Source organism: Pinus tabuliformis, chromosome J (genome assembly GCF_031772625.1).
Source record: "Pinus tabuliformis cultivar Carrire ecotype Pingquan chromosome J, CPIR1, whole genome shotgun sequence".
Taxonomy (NCBI): Eukaryota; Viridiplantae; Streptophyta; class Pinopsida; order Pinales; family Pinaceae; genus Pinus; species Pinus tabuliformis.
Window position 1 is genome coordinate 884,968,842 of NC_142295.1, and position 15,958 is coordinate 884,984,799.

Sequence of the window (15,958 nt, forward strand, 5' to 3'; positions counted from 1 at the left end):
AATTATTATCAATATAAAAATCAAAAAAAGATATATATATATATATATATATATATATATATATATATATATATATATATATATATATATATATAAAATAATAATAAAGATGAACAATTTATATTTTGATTATATAATATATTAACTAATGAATCTCTCTCAATATCCTTGAATGTAAATTATCTATGATCATATATTGGGAATTTTGAGTCAAAAGATGGATATTTTTATTATTTTTGTTTATAAGTAGTTTATATCATAATTGGTGGTTAAGTAAATTTTATTTGTATTAGATAATTTTTTTTTGGTTACATAATGTGAGTTTTGAGATGACCACCATGCTTAACCAGCGGTTTGAGTAGTTGTGACTGAAGGGTATCTAAGTTATCAAATCACACAATAGGGTCACACCCGACCTAGGTCACACCAACCCTTGGCATGATAGGAATTTTGTACATGGAATTTTCAACCTATGAACTTTTCACCACCGAGTGCCTTAACAGAACACCCTATCACCATATATTCTATGCCCTTTAAACTTATATGGCAAATTATATATATATACATATATATATATATATATATATATATGTGTGTGTGTGTGTGTGTGTATGTATGTATATATGTATATATGTACATCTACATATATACATATATACATACATACATATATATATATATATATATATATAGAGAGAGAGAGAGAGAGAGAGAGAGAGAGAGACTTATGGAACCAGGTCAAGGAAAGATAGAAAAGATAGATCAACGCCTTAGAATTCAGCCTCTTCGAGGGGGCAACCTCCTTTACATTACATAAATGAACAATTCTTAGATGATTCAAATGACAAAACCTCCTTTCTATATATAGGAGTCTAAGGAGTCACAATATAATCCAACCGACCTAACAATAATAATATAAAGCCACAAAAGTAACAATATACGGATTCTATGGGGCACAGTAATAACAATATGGGGCAATAGGGGCACAACAATATTAATAAGGGGTATAACTACAATAGTAATGGGGTAATCACTAATATTATAGGGACCCAACATGCCCCTCTCCTTCAAAAAAGTGTTGTCCTCAATGCTTGAGTAGTTCTGTATACTTCTGCATAAAATTGTCATCCTCCCATGTGGAATCTTCAGCGGATAAGTTCTTCCACTTGATAAGATACTCTGAAATTGTTAGGCCCCTATACTACTAGTGTAACCCCTTATTGTTATTAGTAAAACCCACTTATTATATTGATGTACCCATGTAGTGCGCATATTGTTACTATTGTGCCCCATAGAAGCCCACCATTGTTATTATTGTGCCCTTACATTATTATTGTTATGTCGGCTCTGAATTATGTTATGACGCCTTAGACTCCTATATATAGAAAGGAGGTCTTTTCATTTGTATCATCGAAGAATTGTTCGTTTATGTAATTTAGAGGAGGTTTTCCCCTCGAAGAGGCTGAATTCTAAGGCGTTGATCTATCTTTTCTTGAGCTGGTTTCATAACATTTGGTATCAGAGCTTTGGATTCTAGGGTTTCGCTGCTCCAAACAGGTCATCGTGGAATTTTCGCTATAAATTTTTTTCTGCGAGGTTTCAGAAGTTGTAAAATAAATCCCATTTGAGAGGAAATCACGCTGAACCTCGGGTCTGAATTTTAGAGCTTTTTGTGCGATATTTGTGGAGATATGACCTGAGGAAGTTGGTCTTTTTGCAGACTCCTAAATTACAATTAAAACAGGTGACCTGGGGAAAATCGTCATAACTTTCTCTCTAGGGATCGGATTGAAATTTCGTAAGAAGGTACAGAAAGAGGACGGACCGTAGTTTCTTGTATGCAGTTTTCAGATCCAGAGGTCGAAACAATGACACGTGGCACTTCATACAAGTTCGCTCTTCTGGAAAGGTCTATAATCAGGTCATCTTGGGAGATTGTGCATAACTCTTCCTTAAAGAATCCAATTTGGATCAGACTGGTAGCATTGGAAAGAGGACATAGAGGGCTACTATAGATAACAATCTTAGAACTTAAAGATATGAAAGTACAAAGTTACAGTCGTTTCAAGGTCGAGCTCCTAAGATCAAGAAAAAGCAAGGTGAGGAAGTTTGATGGCAAGGATCCGGTAAATTGGATACTTCAGATGGAGCAATATTTTGATCTACATGGTGTACAACTGTTATAAAAGGTATTTATTGCATCTTCATATTTACGCCGTAAGGCGTTCCCTCTGAGAGGAACTCCCCTCCGTGCCACCCTGTCTCGTTATGGGCCCTTAGATCGATTGTTAGACGATGGAATAAACTCCAGCCATTAGATCATCAGCCTTTTTAGAAACCAAGTGTCAGCGAAGAGAGGCCAAGCGTAAGCGAAGAAAGGCCAAGCGTCTGTGGATGGATGAGAGACGACAGCATTCTGAGGCGCCTCGATCCCCTTCGATTTGAACATCAGGGAGCTCTATGAAGCGGATCATGTCCCTTGACGAAGATGGCAAGGTGTGGTGAGGAGAGCCGTCCATCCATTCGGCGGTGAAGAAGGTGACAGAAAAGCCATGGTACACAGTTGCTCGACTTGCTGCTCTTAAAGAAGCGCGCGGAAACGGCCGGCTCCTCCAACGATTTCTCCATGCCCAAGGATGAGTTCGAATCTGCAGGGGGCACATTGAATATTGACAAGTCCAATTCAACACAGAAGGAGCAGCACTCTGTAGTGCAGCAGGGAACGAACGGTACTGCGATTAGTGCTTCAGATGGGTTAATTACAGGAACCGATCAACCTTCGGTAATCCATGATGATGAAGGCGTGAGTAAGGGAGACAGCAGTGTGGAACCTGTGAGGCCTCACGAAACAACGAATAGAACGGGAGATGAAGAGGAATCGGGAATTGGTGCAGGGAGAGCGAATGTAACAGCGCCTGATCCACAAACAGAGTGCGATTTGTTTACAGGAAGCTGGGTTTATGACGAGTCATACGTGCTATATTTGCCTGGGGAGTGCCCCTTCTCCAGCGCTGACTTCAATTGCCAAAGAAATGGCAGGAAAGATGCCAAATACCCCAGATGGCGATGGCAGCCCCGGGACTGCGACCTTGCCAGGTAGGCATTCGTCTTGAATCTTGATCTTGTTCTTGATAACTTCACAATTCATAAGCGATATGACCGTGATGATGTGCATACAATATGCCTCAGGTTCAATGCGTCGGAATTCCTGGAAAAGCTGAGGGGCAAGAGGCTTGTGTATGTGGGTGACTCAATTAGCAGGAACCAGTGGGAATCGATGCTGTGCATGCTCAGGCGTGCGGTGCCAGAGGGCGGTGGATCTTTCCGTGGCACCAATGGTGGCAGATCCGTCGCTTATGTTATACACGTTAGTCCACTTCCGTGATTTCCTCTGCACATATTAAGGCGTGATGATCTCCCGCTTTTCATTTGATGCATGCATGCATATGTTGTGTTTGCAGGCCTACAACTGTTCTGTGGAGCTCTCTTGGGCTCCATTTCTAGTTCGGCAACATAAGATTCCGGCGTCTATTAATGCAACTAGTAATACCACTACCAAAGAAAGTGAGACATTACAGATCGATACCATAGATGAGCTGGCACAAGACTGGAAGCAAGCTCATATTCTAGTTTTCAATACCGGACACTGGTGGACTCATCCAGAGCCTAACAAAGGGTACGCTGCTCCTTTCTTTTCTTCTTTTCCCTTACACTATCTATTTCACCTCTCTTTCACAAACAACATTTAATTTGTTCACATTTTGCCCACTCAAAAGGTTTAGGGACCTTTCTTTTTTGTTTTCCCTGTAAATTTAACTAAGACCATTTACAAAAAAGTTGAGTAGGATGGTTATAATAATTGGTTTCAAGCATTTCCTGTTTGTAAATATGAGGTTAGAATATGAGATCTGAGGTTGAATATACATGAGGTTAGAATATGAGATCTGAGGTTGAATATATATATATATATATATAAACACAGGATAAATTATTTTGAGGAGGGTGGGTTGGTCCATCCCCACATGGACGAGCCGGTAGCATTTGAGAAGGCATTGAGGACGTGGGCTACATGGGTGGATGCCAACATCGATCCGCTCCACACTCAAGTCTTTTTCAGAACCTATTCCCCTGTGCACTTCAAGTAATTACGCCGTAAGGCGTTCCCTCTGAGAGGAACTCCCCTCCGTGCCGCCGTGTCTCGTTATGGGCCCTTAGATCGATTGTTAGACGATGGAATAAACTCCAGCCATTAGATCATCAGCCTTTTTAGAAACCAAGCGTCAGCGAAGAGAGGCCAAGCGTCTGTGGATGGATGAGAGAGGACAACAATCTGAGGCGCCTCGATCCCCTTCGATCTGAACATCAGGGAGCTCTATGAAGCGGATCATGTCCCTTGACGAAGATGGCAAGGTGTGGTGAGGAGAGCCGTCCATCCATTCGGCGGTGAAGAAGGTGACAAAAAAGCCATGGTACACAGTCAGCCGCTTTGCAAGCTCGAGCAGTGGGATGTGATGGCCCGACCCAAACCCAGGGAAGATTGCGACATGAGGCTTTTGGCTCTGCTCTTGCGACTCCATGAATGTCTCTATATTCCAACAAGCAAATGCCAATATTTGAAGGGTGGGTTCTGTAATGATGAAGCAGAATTTATAGTTATAAAACAAATGTATGACATTCACCCATTTTTAGCACAACTTATCATCTCATTTCAGGCCAAAAGTTTGGAGGTTTAATCCGAACTTGCAGGAGACCAGGAGGACGAAGAGGAGCACCAGGAGGACAAAGAGAAGCATTGAGGTCCATGGCGTCTGATTCATCTGCAACCTTCAAGCCTTTTGGAGTTCTCTTTGTTTGCCTTGGTGAGTACCATCCATCCAATGATTCAACGAGTGAGTTCGGTATAACGTCTACCATTATTGTCAGCCATCCAATTGTAGAAGCTTATAGTATATTGTACACTAAAGATCCAAAGCCTAAAGCCAAGCATAATTCTATGTATCATGCCTGACTTGAGCGAACTAAATTTTTGTAGTTCTATAAAATTCAACTAAAGGAGCTAGGTTTTTCGTAGCTTCTATATTATTAAAAACCCTGACCCAATTTCTCATCTATGTTTCTATTAGAACAAATCATAATAAACTGGCACTGGAGATTTTTACAGTCATATAATGCACCCAATGATTGCAGAGAGCAAATTTTAGTAATGCCTGAATACCAGCGAGCGTCCGGTTAGGACATAGAAATTTTCTTCTACCCTTTTGAGCGTTTCAAGAAGAAACATGATGTGAGGGGCTGCATCCTCCGACTGAGGTGCCAGGTATATTTGTATATTTCAGAAACGAAGACTGCTCCACGGATGGACTCTGGTCTATTATAATTGAACTAGCCTGTATCAGTGTCACTGTTCAGACTACTTACAATAACAAATTAGTCAACAGAAAACTCATTAATTCTGTCTTATAATGTATTAGTATTTTCTTTCGAATACATCAAACCCTCCCTTGACTTTTCTAGAAAATATAGATTTCTTGACAGAAAGATTTTCCCTTTCTTTCATCATAATTCAAATACAATATTTTTGATGAAAGAGGAAAATAATGTTTTTTTTTTTAATAAGTCCACTGCAGATTTCTTAGCATTCTATTCTTTCCTTGTAAACCATTCCCTCTGCATATCACAAAATTTTACAAGAAACAATTACAGTGTCTTCTTTTCATTTTGCAAAGAAACAATTACATAATCTTCTTTGTTCTGGAAAAAAACAACTCAAATTACTTATATGCTCAGGTTTAGGCTTCCTTGGGAGATTACAAGGGGATTCAATCACTCCTCTCCCCCGCGTGCTTTTCATGCAAAATGAAACAATTACATAATCTTCTTTGTTCTGGAAAAAAACAACTCAAAGTACTTATATGCTCAGGTTTAGGCTTCCTTGGGAGATTACAAGGGGATTCAATCACTCCTCTCCCCCGCGTGCTTTCTCGTGTGGAAGTGGACGTTTTCCACTTCCAGAACAACAATACACAGATCTCACCAGGGCTATCCATAGGCATCAAGGCCAGGCCAAGAACTGACTGACGTAGGAATTACACTAGCTATTCACCAACTCAAGAATATTAGACTCACTGACATAGGAATTATAGTGGCTACCCACCAACTGAAGAATATCAGACTCATTGACGTAGGAATTACACTTGATACCCACCAACTCAAGAATATCTTACAATGTCTTGCGCTTCCCCAACAAATACTTCTATCTCCCTTATGAGATGCCTTAAGTATCTTCCTCCCATACTTTCTTTGCCTCTTTTTATTCTTGTTCTTGGAAGGCAACATTTGTCGGAGTCTCACTACAGAGGCTATATTTCGTGATGCTGTGCAGAAAAGGGGATTGACATCAACATTCAAAATTGACTCTGCTAGAACTATTGACTACCATGAAGTAGGTTCCAGCTTATCATGGGTCAAGGCTAATTGAATTGGTATTTTAAATTTTTGTCTATTATACTGCAGTAAATAGGTATCACGTATTAATATGTTGACATTCACCCATTTTTAGCACAACTTATCATCTCATTTCAGGCCAAAAGTTTGGAGGTTTAATCCGAACTTGCAGGAGACCAGGAGGACGAAGAGAAGCATCGAGGTCCATGGCATCTGATTCATCTGCAACCTTCAAGCCTTTTGGAGTTCTCTTTGTTTGCCTTGGTGAGTACCATCCATCCAATGATTCAACGAGTGAGTTCGGTATAACGTCTACCATTATTGTCAGCCATCCAATTGTAGAAGCTTATAGTATATTGTACACTAAAGATCCAAAGCCTGAAGCCAAGCATAATTCTCTGTATCATGCCTCACTTGAGCGAACTAAATTTTTGTAGTTCTAAGCGTCTGTGGATGGATGAGAGAGGACAGCAATCTAAGGCGCCTCGATCCCCTTCGATCTGAACATCAGGGAGCTCTATGAAGCGGATCATGTCCCTTGACGAAGATGGCAAGGTGTGGTGAGGAGAGCCGTCCATCCATTCGGCGGTGAAGAAGGTGACAGAAAAGCCATGGTACACAGTGAGCCGCTTTGCAGGCTCGAGCAGTGGGATGTGATGGCCCGACCCAAACCCCGGGAAGATTGCGACATGAGGCTTTTGGCTCTGCTCTTGCGACTCCATGAATGTCTCTTTATTCCAACAAGCAAATGCCAATATTTGAAGGGTGGGTTCTGTAATGATGAAGCAGAATTTATAGTTATAAAACAAATGTATGACATTCACCCATTTTTAGCACAACTTATCATCTCATTTCAGGCCAAAAGTTTGGAGGTTTAATCCGAACTTGCAGGAGACCAGGAGGACGAAGAGGAGCACCAGGAGGACGAAGAGAAGCATTGAGGTCCATGGCGTCTGATTCATCTGTAACCTTCAAGCCTTTTGGAGTTCTCTTTGTTTGCCTTGGTGAGTACCATCCATCCAATGATTCAACGAGTGAGTTCGGTATAACGTCTACCATTATTGTCAGCCATCCAATTGTAGAAGCTTATAGTATATTGTACACTAAAGATCCAAAGCCTGAAGCCAAGCATAATTCTCTGTATCATGCCTGACTTGAGCGAACTAAATTTTTGTAGTTCTATTCAATTCAACTAAAGGAGCTAGGTTTTTCGTAGCTTCTATATTATTAAAAACCCTGACCCAATTTCTCATCTATGTTTCTATTAGAACAAATCATAATAAACTGGCACTGGAGATTTTTACAGTCATATAATGCACCCAATGATTGCAGAGAGCAAATTTTAGTAATGCCTGAATACCAGCGAGCGTCTGGTTAGGACATAGAAATTTTCTTCTACCCTTTTGAGCGTTTCAAGAAGAAACATGATGTGAGGGGTTGCATCCTCCGACTGAGGTGCCGGGTATATTTGTATATTTCAGAAACGAAGACTGCTCCACGGATGGACTCTGGTCTATTATAATTGAACTAGCCTGTATCAGTGTCACTGTTCAGACTACTTACAATAACAGATTAGTCAACAGAAAACTCATTAATTCTGTCTTATAGTGTATTAGTATTTTCTTTCGAATACATCAAACCCTCCCTTGACTTTTCTAGAAAATATAGATTTCTTGACAGAAAGATTTTCCCTTTCTTTCATCATAATTCAAATACAATATTTTTAATGAAAGAGGAAAATAATGTTTTTTTTTTAATAAGTCCACTGCAGATTTCTTAGCATTCTATTCTTTCCTTGTAAACCATTCCCTCTGCATATCACAAAATTTTACAAGAAACAATTACAGTGTCTTCTTTTCATTTTGCAAAGAAACAATTACATAATCTTCTTTGTTCTGGAAAAAAACAACTCAAAGTACTTATATGCTCAGGTTTAGGCTTCCTTGGGAGATTACAAGGGGATTCGATCACTCCTCTCCCCCGCGTGCTTTCCATGCAAAATGAAACAATTACATAATCTTCTTTGTTCTGGAAAAAAACAACTCAAAGTACTTATATGCTCAGGTTTAGGCTTCCTTGGGAGATTACAAGGGTATTCAATCACTCCTCTCCCCCGCGTTCTTTCCCGTGTGGAAGTGGACGTTTTCCACTTCCAGAACAACAATACACAGATCTCACCAGGGCTATCCATAGGCATCAAGGCCAGGCCAAGAACTGACTGACGTAGGAATTACACTAGCTATTCACCAACTCAAGAATATTAGACTCACTGACATAGGAATTATACTGGCTACCCACCAACTGAAAAATATCAAACTCATTGACGTAGGAATTACACTTGCTACCCACCAACTCAAGAATATCTTACAACGTCTTGCCCTTCCCCAACAAATGCTTCTATCTACCTTATGAGATGCCTTAAGTATCTTCCTCCCATACTTTCTTTGCCTCTTTTTATTCTTGTTCTTGGAAGGCAACATTTGTCGGAGTCTCACTGCAGAGGTTGTATTTCATGATGCTATGCAGAAAAGGGGATTGACATCAACATTCAAAATTGACTCTGCTAGAACTATTGACTACCATGAAGTAGGTTCCAGCTTATCATGGGTCAAGGCTAATTGAATTGGTATTTTAAATTTTTGTCTATTATACTGCAGTAAATAGGTATCACGTATTAATATGTTGACATTCACCCATTTTTAGCACAACTTATCATCTCATTTCAGGCCAAAAGTTTGGAGGTTTAATCCGAACTTGCAGGAGACCAGGAGGACGAAGAGGAGCACCAGGAGGACGAAGAGAAGCATTGAGGTCCATGGCGTCTGATTCATCTGCAACCTTCAAGCCTTTTGGAGTTCTCTTTGTTTGCCTTGGTGAGTACCATCCATCCAATGATTCAACGAGTGAGTTCGGTATAACGTCTACCATTATTGTCAGCCATCCAATTGTAGAAGCTTATAGTATATTGTACACTAAAGATCCAAAGCCTGAAGCCAAGCATAATTCTCTGTATCATGCCTGACTTGAGCGAACTAAATTTTTGTAGTTCTATTCAATTCAACTAAAGGAGCTAGGTTTTTCGTAGCTTCTATATTATTAAAAACCCTGACCCAATTTCTCATCTATGTTTCTATTAGAACAAATCATAATAAACTGGCACTGGAGATTTTTACAGTCATATAATGCACCCAATGATTACAGAGAGCAAATTTTAGTAATGCCTGAATACCAGCGAGCGTCCGGTTAGGACATAGAAATTTCTTCTACCCTTTTGAGCATTTCAAGAAGAAACATGATGTGAGGGGCTGCATCCTCCGACTGAGGTGCCAGGTATATTTGTATATTTCAGAAACGAAAACTGCTCCACGGATGGACTCTGGTCTATTATAATTTAACTAGCCTGTATCAGTGTCACTGTTCAGACTACTTACAATAACATATTAGTCAACAGAAAACTCATTAATTCTGTCTTATAGTGTATTAGTATTTTCTTTCGAATACATCAAACCCTCCCTTGACTTTTCTAGAAAATATAGATTTCTTGACAGAAAGATTTTCCCTTTCTTTCATCATAATTCAAATACAATATTTTTAATGAAAGAGGAAAATAATGTTTTTTTTTAATAAGTCCACTGCAGATTTCTTAGCATTCTATTCTTTCCTTGTAAACCATTCCCTCTGCATATCACAAAATTTTACAAGAAACAATTACAGTGTCTTCTTTTCATTTTGCAAAGAAACAATTACATAATCTTCTTTGTTCTGGAAAAAAACAACTCAAAGTACTTATATGCTCAGGTTTAGGCTTCCTTGGGAGATTACAAGGGGATTCAATCACTCCTCTCCCCCGCGTGCTTTCCATGCAAAATGAAACAATTACATAATCTTCTTTGTTCTGGAAAAAAACAACTCAAAGTACTTATATGCTCAGGTTTAGGCTTCCTTGGGAGATTACAAGGGGATTCAATCACTCCTCTCCCCCGCGTGCTTTCCCGTGTGGAAGTGGACGTTTTCCACTTCCAGAACAACAATACACAGATCTCACCAAGGCTATCCATAGGCATCAAGGCCAGGCCAAGAACTGACTGACGTAGGAATTACACTAGCTATTCACCAACTCAAGAATATTAGACTCACTGACATAGGAATTATAGTGGCTACCCACCAACTGAAGAATATCAGACTCATTGACGTAGGAATTACACTTGCTACCCACCAACTCAAGAATATCTTACAACGTCTTGCCCTTCCCCAACAAATACTTCTATCTCCCTTATGAGATGCCTTAAGTATCTTCCTCCCATACTTTCTTTGCCTCTTTTTATTCTTGTTCTTGGAAGGCAACATTTGTCGGAGTCTCACTGCAGAGGCTGTATTTCGTGATGCTGTGCAGAAAAGGGGATTGACATCAGCATTCAAAATTGACTCTGCTAGAACTATTGACTACCATGAAGTAGGTTCCAGCTTATCATGGGTCAAGGCTAATTGAATTGGTATTTTAAATTTTTGTCTATTATACTGCAGTAAATAGGTATCACGTATTAATATGTTGAAATTATTTGAAAGGCGATCCTGCAAATCCCAAGATGAAGAATGCAGCCAAGAAATGTGGAATAGAGATAACTTCTATATCACCTACAGACTTTAAAGAGTTTGATCTAATACTTGCAATGCACAAGCAGAACAAAGATAAATAAAAAGCATAAATGGCATATAAAACTCCCAAAATTTTCAGTTTCATTTGCTAAGTTGTTCCAAACAGAATCTAATAAGCCAATACTATTGTTAAATTCAGCAAAATGTACATTAAATCACATGTTCGAATCAGCCATTTTTAATACAATAACAAATGAATATCAACATTCATACAAAGTCAATCGAAGCATTTTCAAAGAGCCTCCTTTGGCCCTGCAAATTTCTTTGGTTTATGAATCCAGAGCCTGCAAATCGTATTTGGACACAATGTGGGCTACATATTCTGTTTGATTGTATTAATTCATTTCAAATTTGATTGGCTGCTAATATTACAACGTCCAGAAAATATCAATTTTTTAAACTGTGAAGGGTCATGAAATAGCAAGAAATAGCAAAATATGGGAGGATCCATACCTGCAAATTTAACCAATCCATGATGTTGATGGATGCCATGAGTGTTAATTTTGTGCTAGATTGGATTAGATGACTGTTTTACTTCTCAATAATTGAAATCATTTTTACTGCTTCTGCCAACATGAGATGATAGAGACTCTGCACCTATATCTAATATGTGTATTACTCCTCAATTTATGCCTTACGGCGTTTCTTTTGCAACATTTGGTGCAAATGCTAGTTAGAACAAAATCAATTTTTATGGTATGAAGGGCTTTGTTCTCGTAAACAACTTCTTACGTGGTCAATTTTCACGGAGGAAATGATAGCACATTATGAGGATACAAAGAGCAACACCTTCTTTAGAGAAACACCACAACAATTGGAAAGAGTAAAAGGGCTTTGTGACATAATGGAAAGCAAAATTATGGAAACCAGGAAGCATTCCCCTCACAACTATAAAGATCGAAGTGTTTTTTCTCCTAGCCTTCCACAACCTACAAGGGTTACACCACAACAATTGGAAGAAAAAAGAGAAAAAGGGCTTTGTTACAATTGTGATAGCAAATGCACTAAAGGTCATAAGTGTGCCGAGAAGAAATTGTTTTACCTAGAATGTGAAGAGGAGGAAGAAAAGGATCAAGAAACATCAAAAGAAGAAGATATATGTCAGGACCCCACCCCAGAGAAAGAAGAAATGAATCAGATGGTATCTTGTAAAGCATTGGCAAGAATTACCACTCCTCAAACTCTCAAGATAGAAGGACATATCAAGAAGAAAAAGGTGCAAGAAGTGAAAGATCACATAGAGAAAGAAGAAATGAATCCAACCATATCTTGTAATTCATTGGTCAAAATTACCACTCCTCAAACTATCAAGATAGAATGACATATCAAGGAGAAAAATGTTCAAGAAGTGAAAGATCACATCGAGCATCAAGAAATGAATCTGACCATATCTTGTAAAGGATTGGAAGAAATTACCACTCCTCAAACTCGAGAGATAGAAGGACATATCAAGAACAAAAAAGTTCAAGCAGTGAAAGATCACATCGAGCATCAACAACAAGTTCTCCAACTTTTAAAGGATAACGCCACTTCGGTGCAAAATCAAATGAAACAACAGGTAGATCAACATTGTAGTGAAAAATGTTTTGATGTAGGTGATTGGGTATTTTTATTACTACATCTCAAGCAAGATATTTATGAGAAGGAAATGTTGGCAATACTACATGCACTTAAAAAATGGCGACCTTACCGAATGGGAAGACTCTTCAAGAATGAGGATGTGGAAGCATCATTTTGTGTGATTTATATTATCCAACCGGATTGGATAAACGAAGCAAGGGATGAATGGAAGAAGGACGAAGAAGTATGGCCACTTATTCAAAAGTTGCAAAAGATCCCAATTCAAACAATATTTCCCGAAATTGAAGAGGAAGGAAAAATCATATTGGAACCTGAAGCAGTCATAGAAACAAGAACCCGACAGCTACGAAATCGATCAATCTCAGAGTATCTCATCAAGTGGAAGAACTTACCCACTGAAGATTCCACATGGGAGGACAAAAATTTTACAAGAACTACTCAAGCGTTGAGGACAACGTTTTTTGAAGGAGAGGGGCATGTTAGTCCCCTATACTACTAGTGTAACCCCTTATTGTTATTAGTACAACCCACTTATTATATTGATGTACCCATGTAGTGCCCATATTGTTACTATTGTGCCCCATAGAAGCCCACCATTGTTATTATTGTGCCCTTACATTATTATTGTTATGTCGGCTCAGAATTATGTTATGACCCCTTAGACTCCTATATATAGAAAGGAGGTCTTTTCATTTGTATCATCGAAGAATTGTTCATTTATGTAATGTAAAGGAGGTTTCCCCCTTGAAGAGGATGAATTCTAAGGCATTGATCTATCTTTTCTATCTTTTCTTGAGCTGGTTTCATAACAGAAATTGATCAATTTCATAGCTGTCGAGTTCTTGTTTCTGTGACTTCTTCCAGTTCCAATATAATTTTTCCTTCCTCGTCAAGTTCGTAATATTGTTTGATGGGAGCTTGTTGACTATAACCTTCTTTAGACGTCAAACATGGAAAAATGGGTGCAATCGAGAAGCTGCAGGAAGCTCCAATTTGTATGTCATAGTACCAATCTTTTGCAACACCTTGTACGTACCATAATACTTTGGTGATAATTTATTATCCTTCTTCGCTTGCTTGAGGGACATTTGGTTATATGGTTGTAGCTGTAGGAATACCCAATCACCTACATCAAAACTTCTTTCACTGCAATGTTGATCTACCTATTGTTTCATTCTATTCTGTGCCAACACGAGGTTATCCTTTAAGTGTTGGAGGACTTGTTGTTGATGTTCGATGTGATGTTCCACTGCTTGAACCTTAGAATTTTCTCTTCAATATGATGTGATGGATGGTGGTTGATACCCATAAAGTGCCATAAATGGGGTCATTTTTGTTGCTGTATGGAAGGAAGTGTTATACCACCATTCAGCAACCATTTGACCCATTGTGTCAATGTATCAGATACAAAGCAACGAAGATATCCTTCCAAACATTTGCTTACTATCTCAGTTTGCCCATCAGATTGAGGATGATAAGATGAGCTATGATCTAACTGAGTACCAAGACAAGAAAATAATTCTGTCCAAAAATTTCTCGTGAAAATGGGATCTCTGTCACTTACAATAATCTTTGGGTTTCCATGTAGCTTTTGAATTGTTTCCATAAATGTAGTAGAAACTGTACTGGCTTTAAATGGATGTGATAGTGCACAAAAGTGTGCATACTTGGTAAGTCTGTTAACTACCACCATGATGACACTCTTTCCCTCAAACTTGGGTAAACCTGTGATAAAATCCATTGAAACCTCCTCCTAACGTTGTCTTGGAATAGATAAAGGTTGTAATAGACCCAGTGTCTTAATTGTTTCAACTTTATTTTGTTGGCAAACCAAACATTCTGCCACAAACTTTTGAATATCTGATTTAAGGCAATCCCAAAAAAAATCCTTCTTAACCCTGTGGTAAGTTTTTAAAAATCCTGAGTGCCCTCCTAAGGGAGAAGTGTGCAATTCCATAAGAATCTTTTGTTTTAGCTAGGAATTCTTACAGAGGTATAAGCGATCTTTGTACCATAATGAATCATTTTTCCAGCTAAATGTATCAGACATACTGGAATCTTGTTGTAACTTTCGAATAAGTGCCCACACTTCTTCATCATTCTTCCATTCCTCCCTTGCTTCGTTTATCCAATCTGGTTGGATAATAGAAATGGCGCACCACAATGCTTCCACATCCTCATCCTGATTACATCTGCCACCACATTTTGCTTCCCTTTTTGTAGATGATTTCAAAGTCATAACCCAACATCTTTATGACCCACTTTTTTTGCTCTTTAGAGGATAATCTTTGTTCTAAAAAGTATTTAAGGCTATCATGATCCGTTTTTACCTTGAAGTGTCTTCCCATTAGGTAGGGTCGCCATTTCTTAAGTGCATGGAGTATTGCCAACATTTCCTTCTCATAAATAGCTTTTCTTAAAAACTTTCCCTTGATTGGACGACTTTCAAAAGCAATGGGTCTTTCATCTTGCATTAGAACAACACCAATTCCATTTCCTGAAGCATCACATTCCACAATAAAGGTTTTTGTAAAGTCCGGTGTAGCGAAGGCTGGTGCTTGGCACATTTCCTCTTTAAGATGTTCAAAGGCCTTTGTTTCTTTCGGGGTCCATGAAAATGCATCTTTCTTCAATAATGTTGTTGGGGGTGCTACTATTCTCCCATAATTCTTAACAAACTTTGGATAATACCCTGTCAACCCGAGAAATCCTCGCAGATGCTTTATGGATGTGGGGATTTTCCATTCCTTAATGGCTTTAATTTTGCTAGGGTCTACCTTAACTCCTTCATGAGATACAATATGACCCAGATATTCCACCTCCTGGACTCCGAAGAAACATTTGGATATTTTTGCATATAATTGTCTCTCCTCCAATAGTTGTAGCACCCTGTCAACATGTTCAACATGATACTTCCAAGACTTGCTGTAGATTAGTATATCATCAAAAAACACTAACAAAAAATTTCTAAGGAATGGTTTGAAAATTGAATTCATCAAACCTTGAAATGTTGAAGGTGCATTGGTAAGGCCAAAAGGCATGACGAAAAATTCATAATGACCCTCATGAGTTCTAAATGTTGTTTTCTGAATGTCTTCAGTCTTCATTCTGATTTCATGATATCCTGAACGAAGATCCAACATGGTGAAGTAAATTTATCCATGCAATTCATCCAGTGATTCATCAATGACAGGAATGGGGAACTTATCTTTAATAGTGAGCTTGTTGAGCTCCCTATAATCTGGACACATGCGCCATGATCCATCCTTCCTGTGCA

At 38.7% G+C, this 15,958-nt stretch overlaps 2 protein-coding genes across 2 annotated transcripts; both read left to right on the forward strand.

The window, feature by feature from the left end:
• Nucleotides 1–2,626: 2,626 nt before the first annotated feature.
• On the forward strand, nucleotides 2,627–3,882 carry LOC149229504 (protein trichome birefringence-like 5). The gene is made up of 3 exons (XM_089381050.1): nucleotides 2,627–3,096; nucleotides 3,190–3,367; nucleotides 3,462–3,882. Exons 1-3 carry the CDS (start codon nucleotides 2,627–2,629, stop codon nucleotides 3,747–3,749), a joined length of 936 nt encoding a protein of 311 aa, XP_089237176.1. The 3' UTR covers nucleotides 3,750–3,882.
• A 5,158-nt stretch (nucleotides 3,883–9,040) lies between these two features.
• On the forward strand, nucleotides 9,041–11,326 carry LOC149229505 (uncharacterized). Its single transcript, XM_089375860.1, has 2 exons — nucleotides 9,041–9,317; nucleotides 10,785–11,326. The coding sequence occupies exons 1-2, from the start codon at nucleotides 9,260–9,262 to the stop codon at nucleotides 10,931–10,933; spliced, it is 207 nt and encodes a 68-aa protein (XP_089231986.1). The 5' UTR covers nucleotides 9,041–9,259; the 3' UTR covers nucleotides 10,934–11,326.
• Nucleotides 11,327–15,958: the final 4,632 nt, after the last annotated feature.

Bases quoted from the DNA above. Each gene is read 5' to 3' on its own strand.
- LOC149229504 (XM_089381050.1), top strand. From the start codon at position 2,627: ATGCCCAAGGATGAGTTCGAATCTGCAGGGGGCACATTGAATATTGAC. The intron at 3,097-3,189 runs GTAGGCATTCGT...AATATGCCTCAG, and splicing joins CGGGACTGCGACCTTGCCAG to GTTCAATGCGTCGGAATTCC. The intron at 3,368-3,461 runs GTTAGTCCACTT...TTGTGTTTGCAG, and splicing joins CCGTCGCTTATGTTATACAC to GCCTACAACTGTTCTGTGGA.
- LOC149229505 (XM_089375860.1), top strand. From the start codon at position 9,260: ATGGCGTCTGATTCATCTGCAACCTTCAAGCCTTTTGGAGTTCTCTTT. The intron at 9,318-10,784 runs GTGAGTACCATC...TGTTCTTGGAAG, and splicing joins AGTTCTCTTTGTTTGCCTTG to GCAACATTTGTCGGAGTCTC.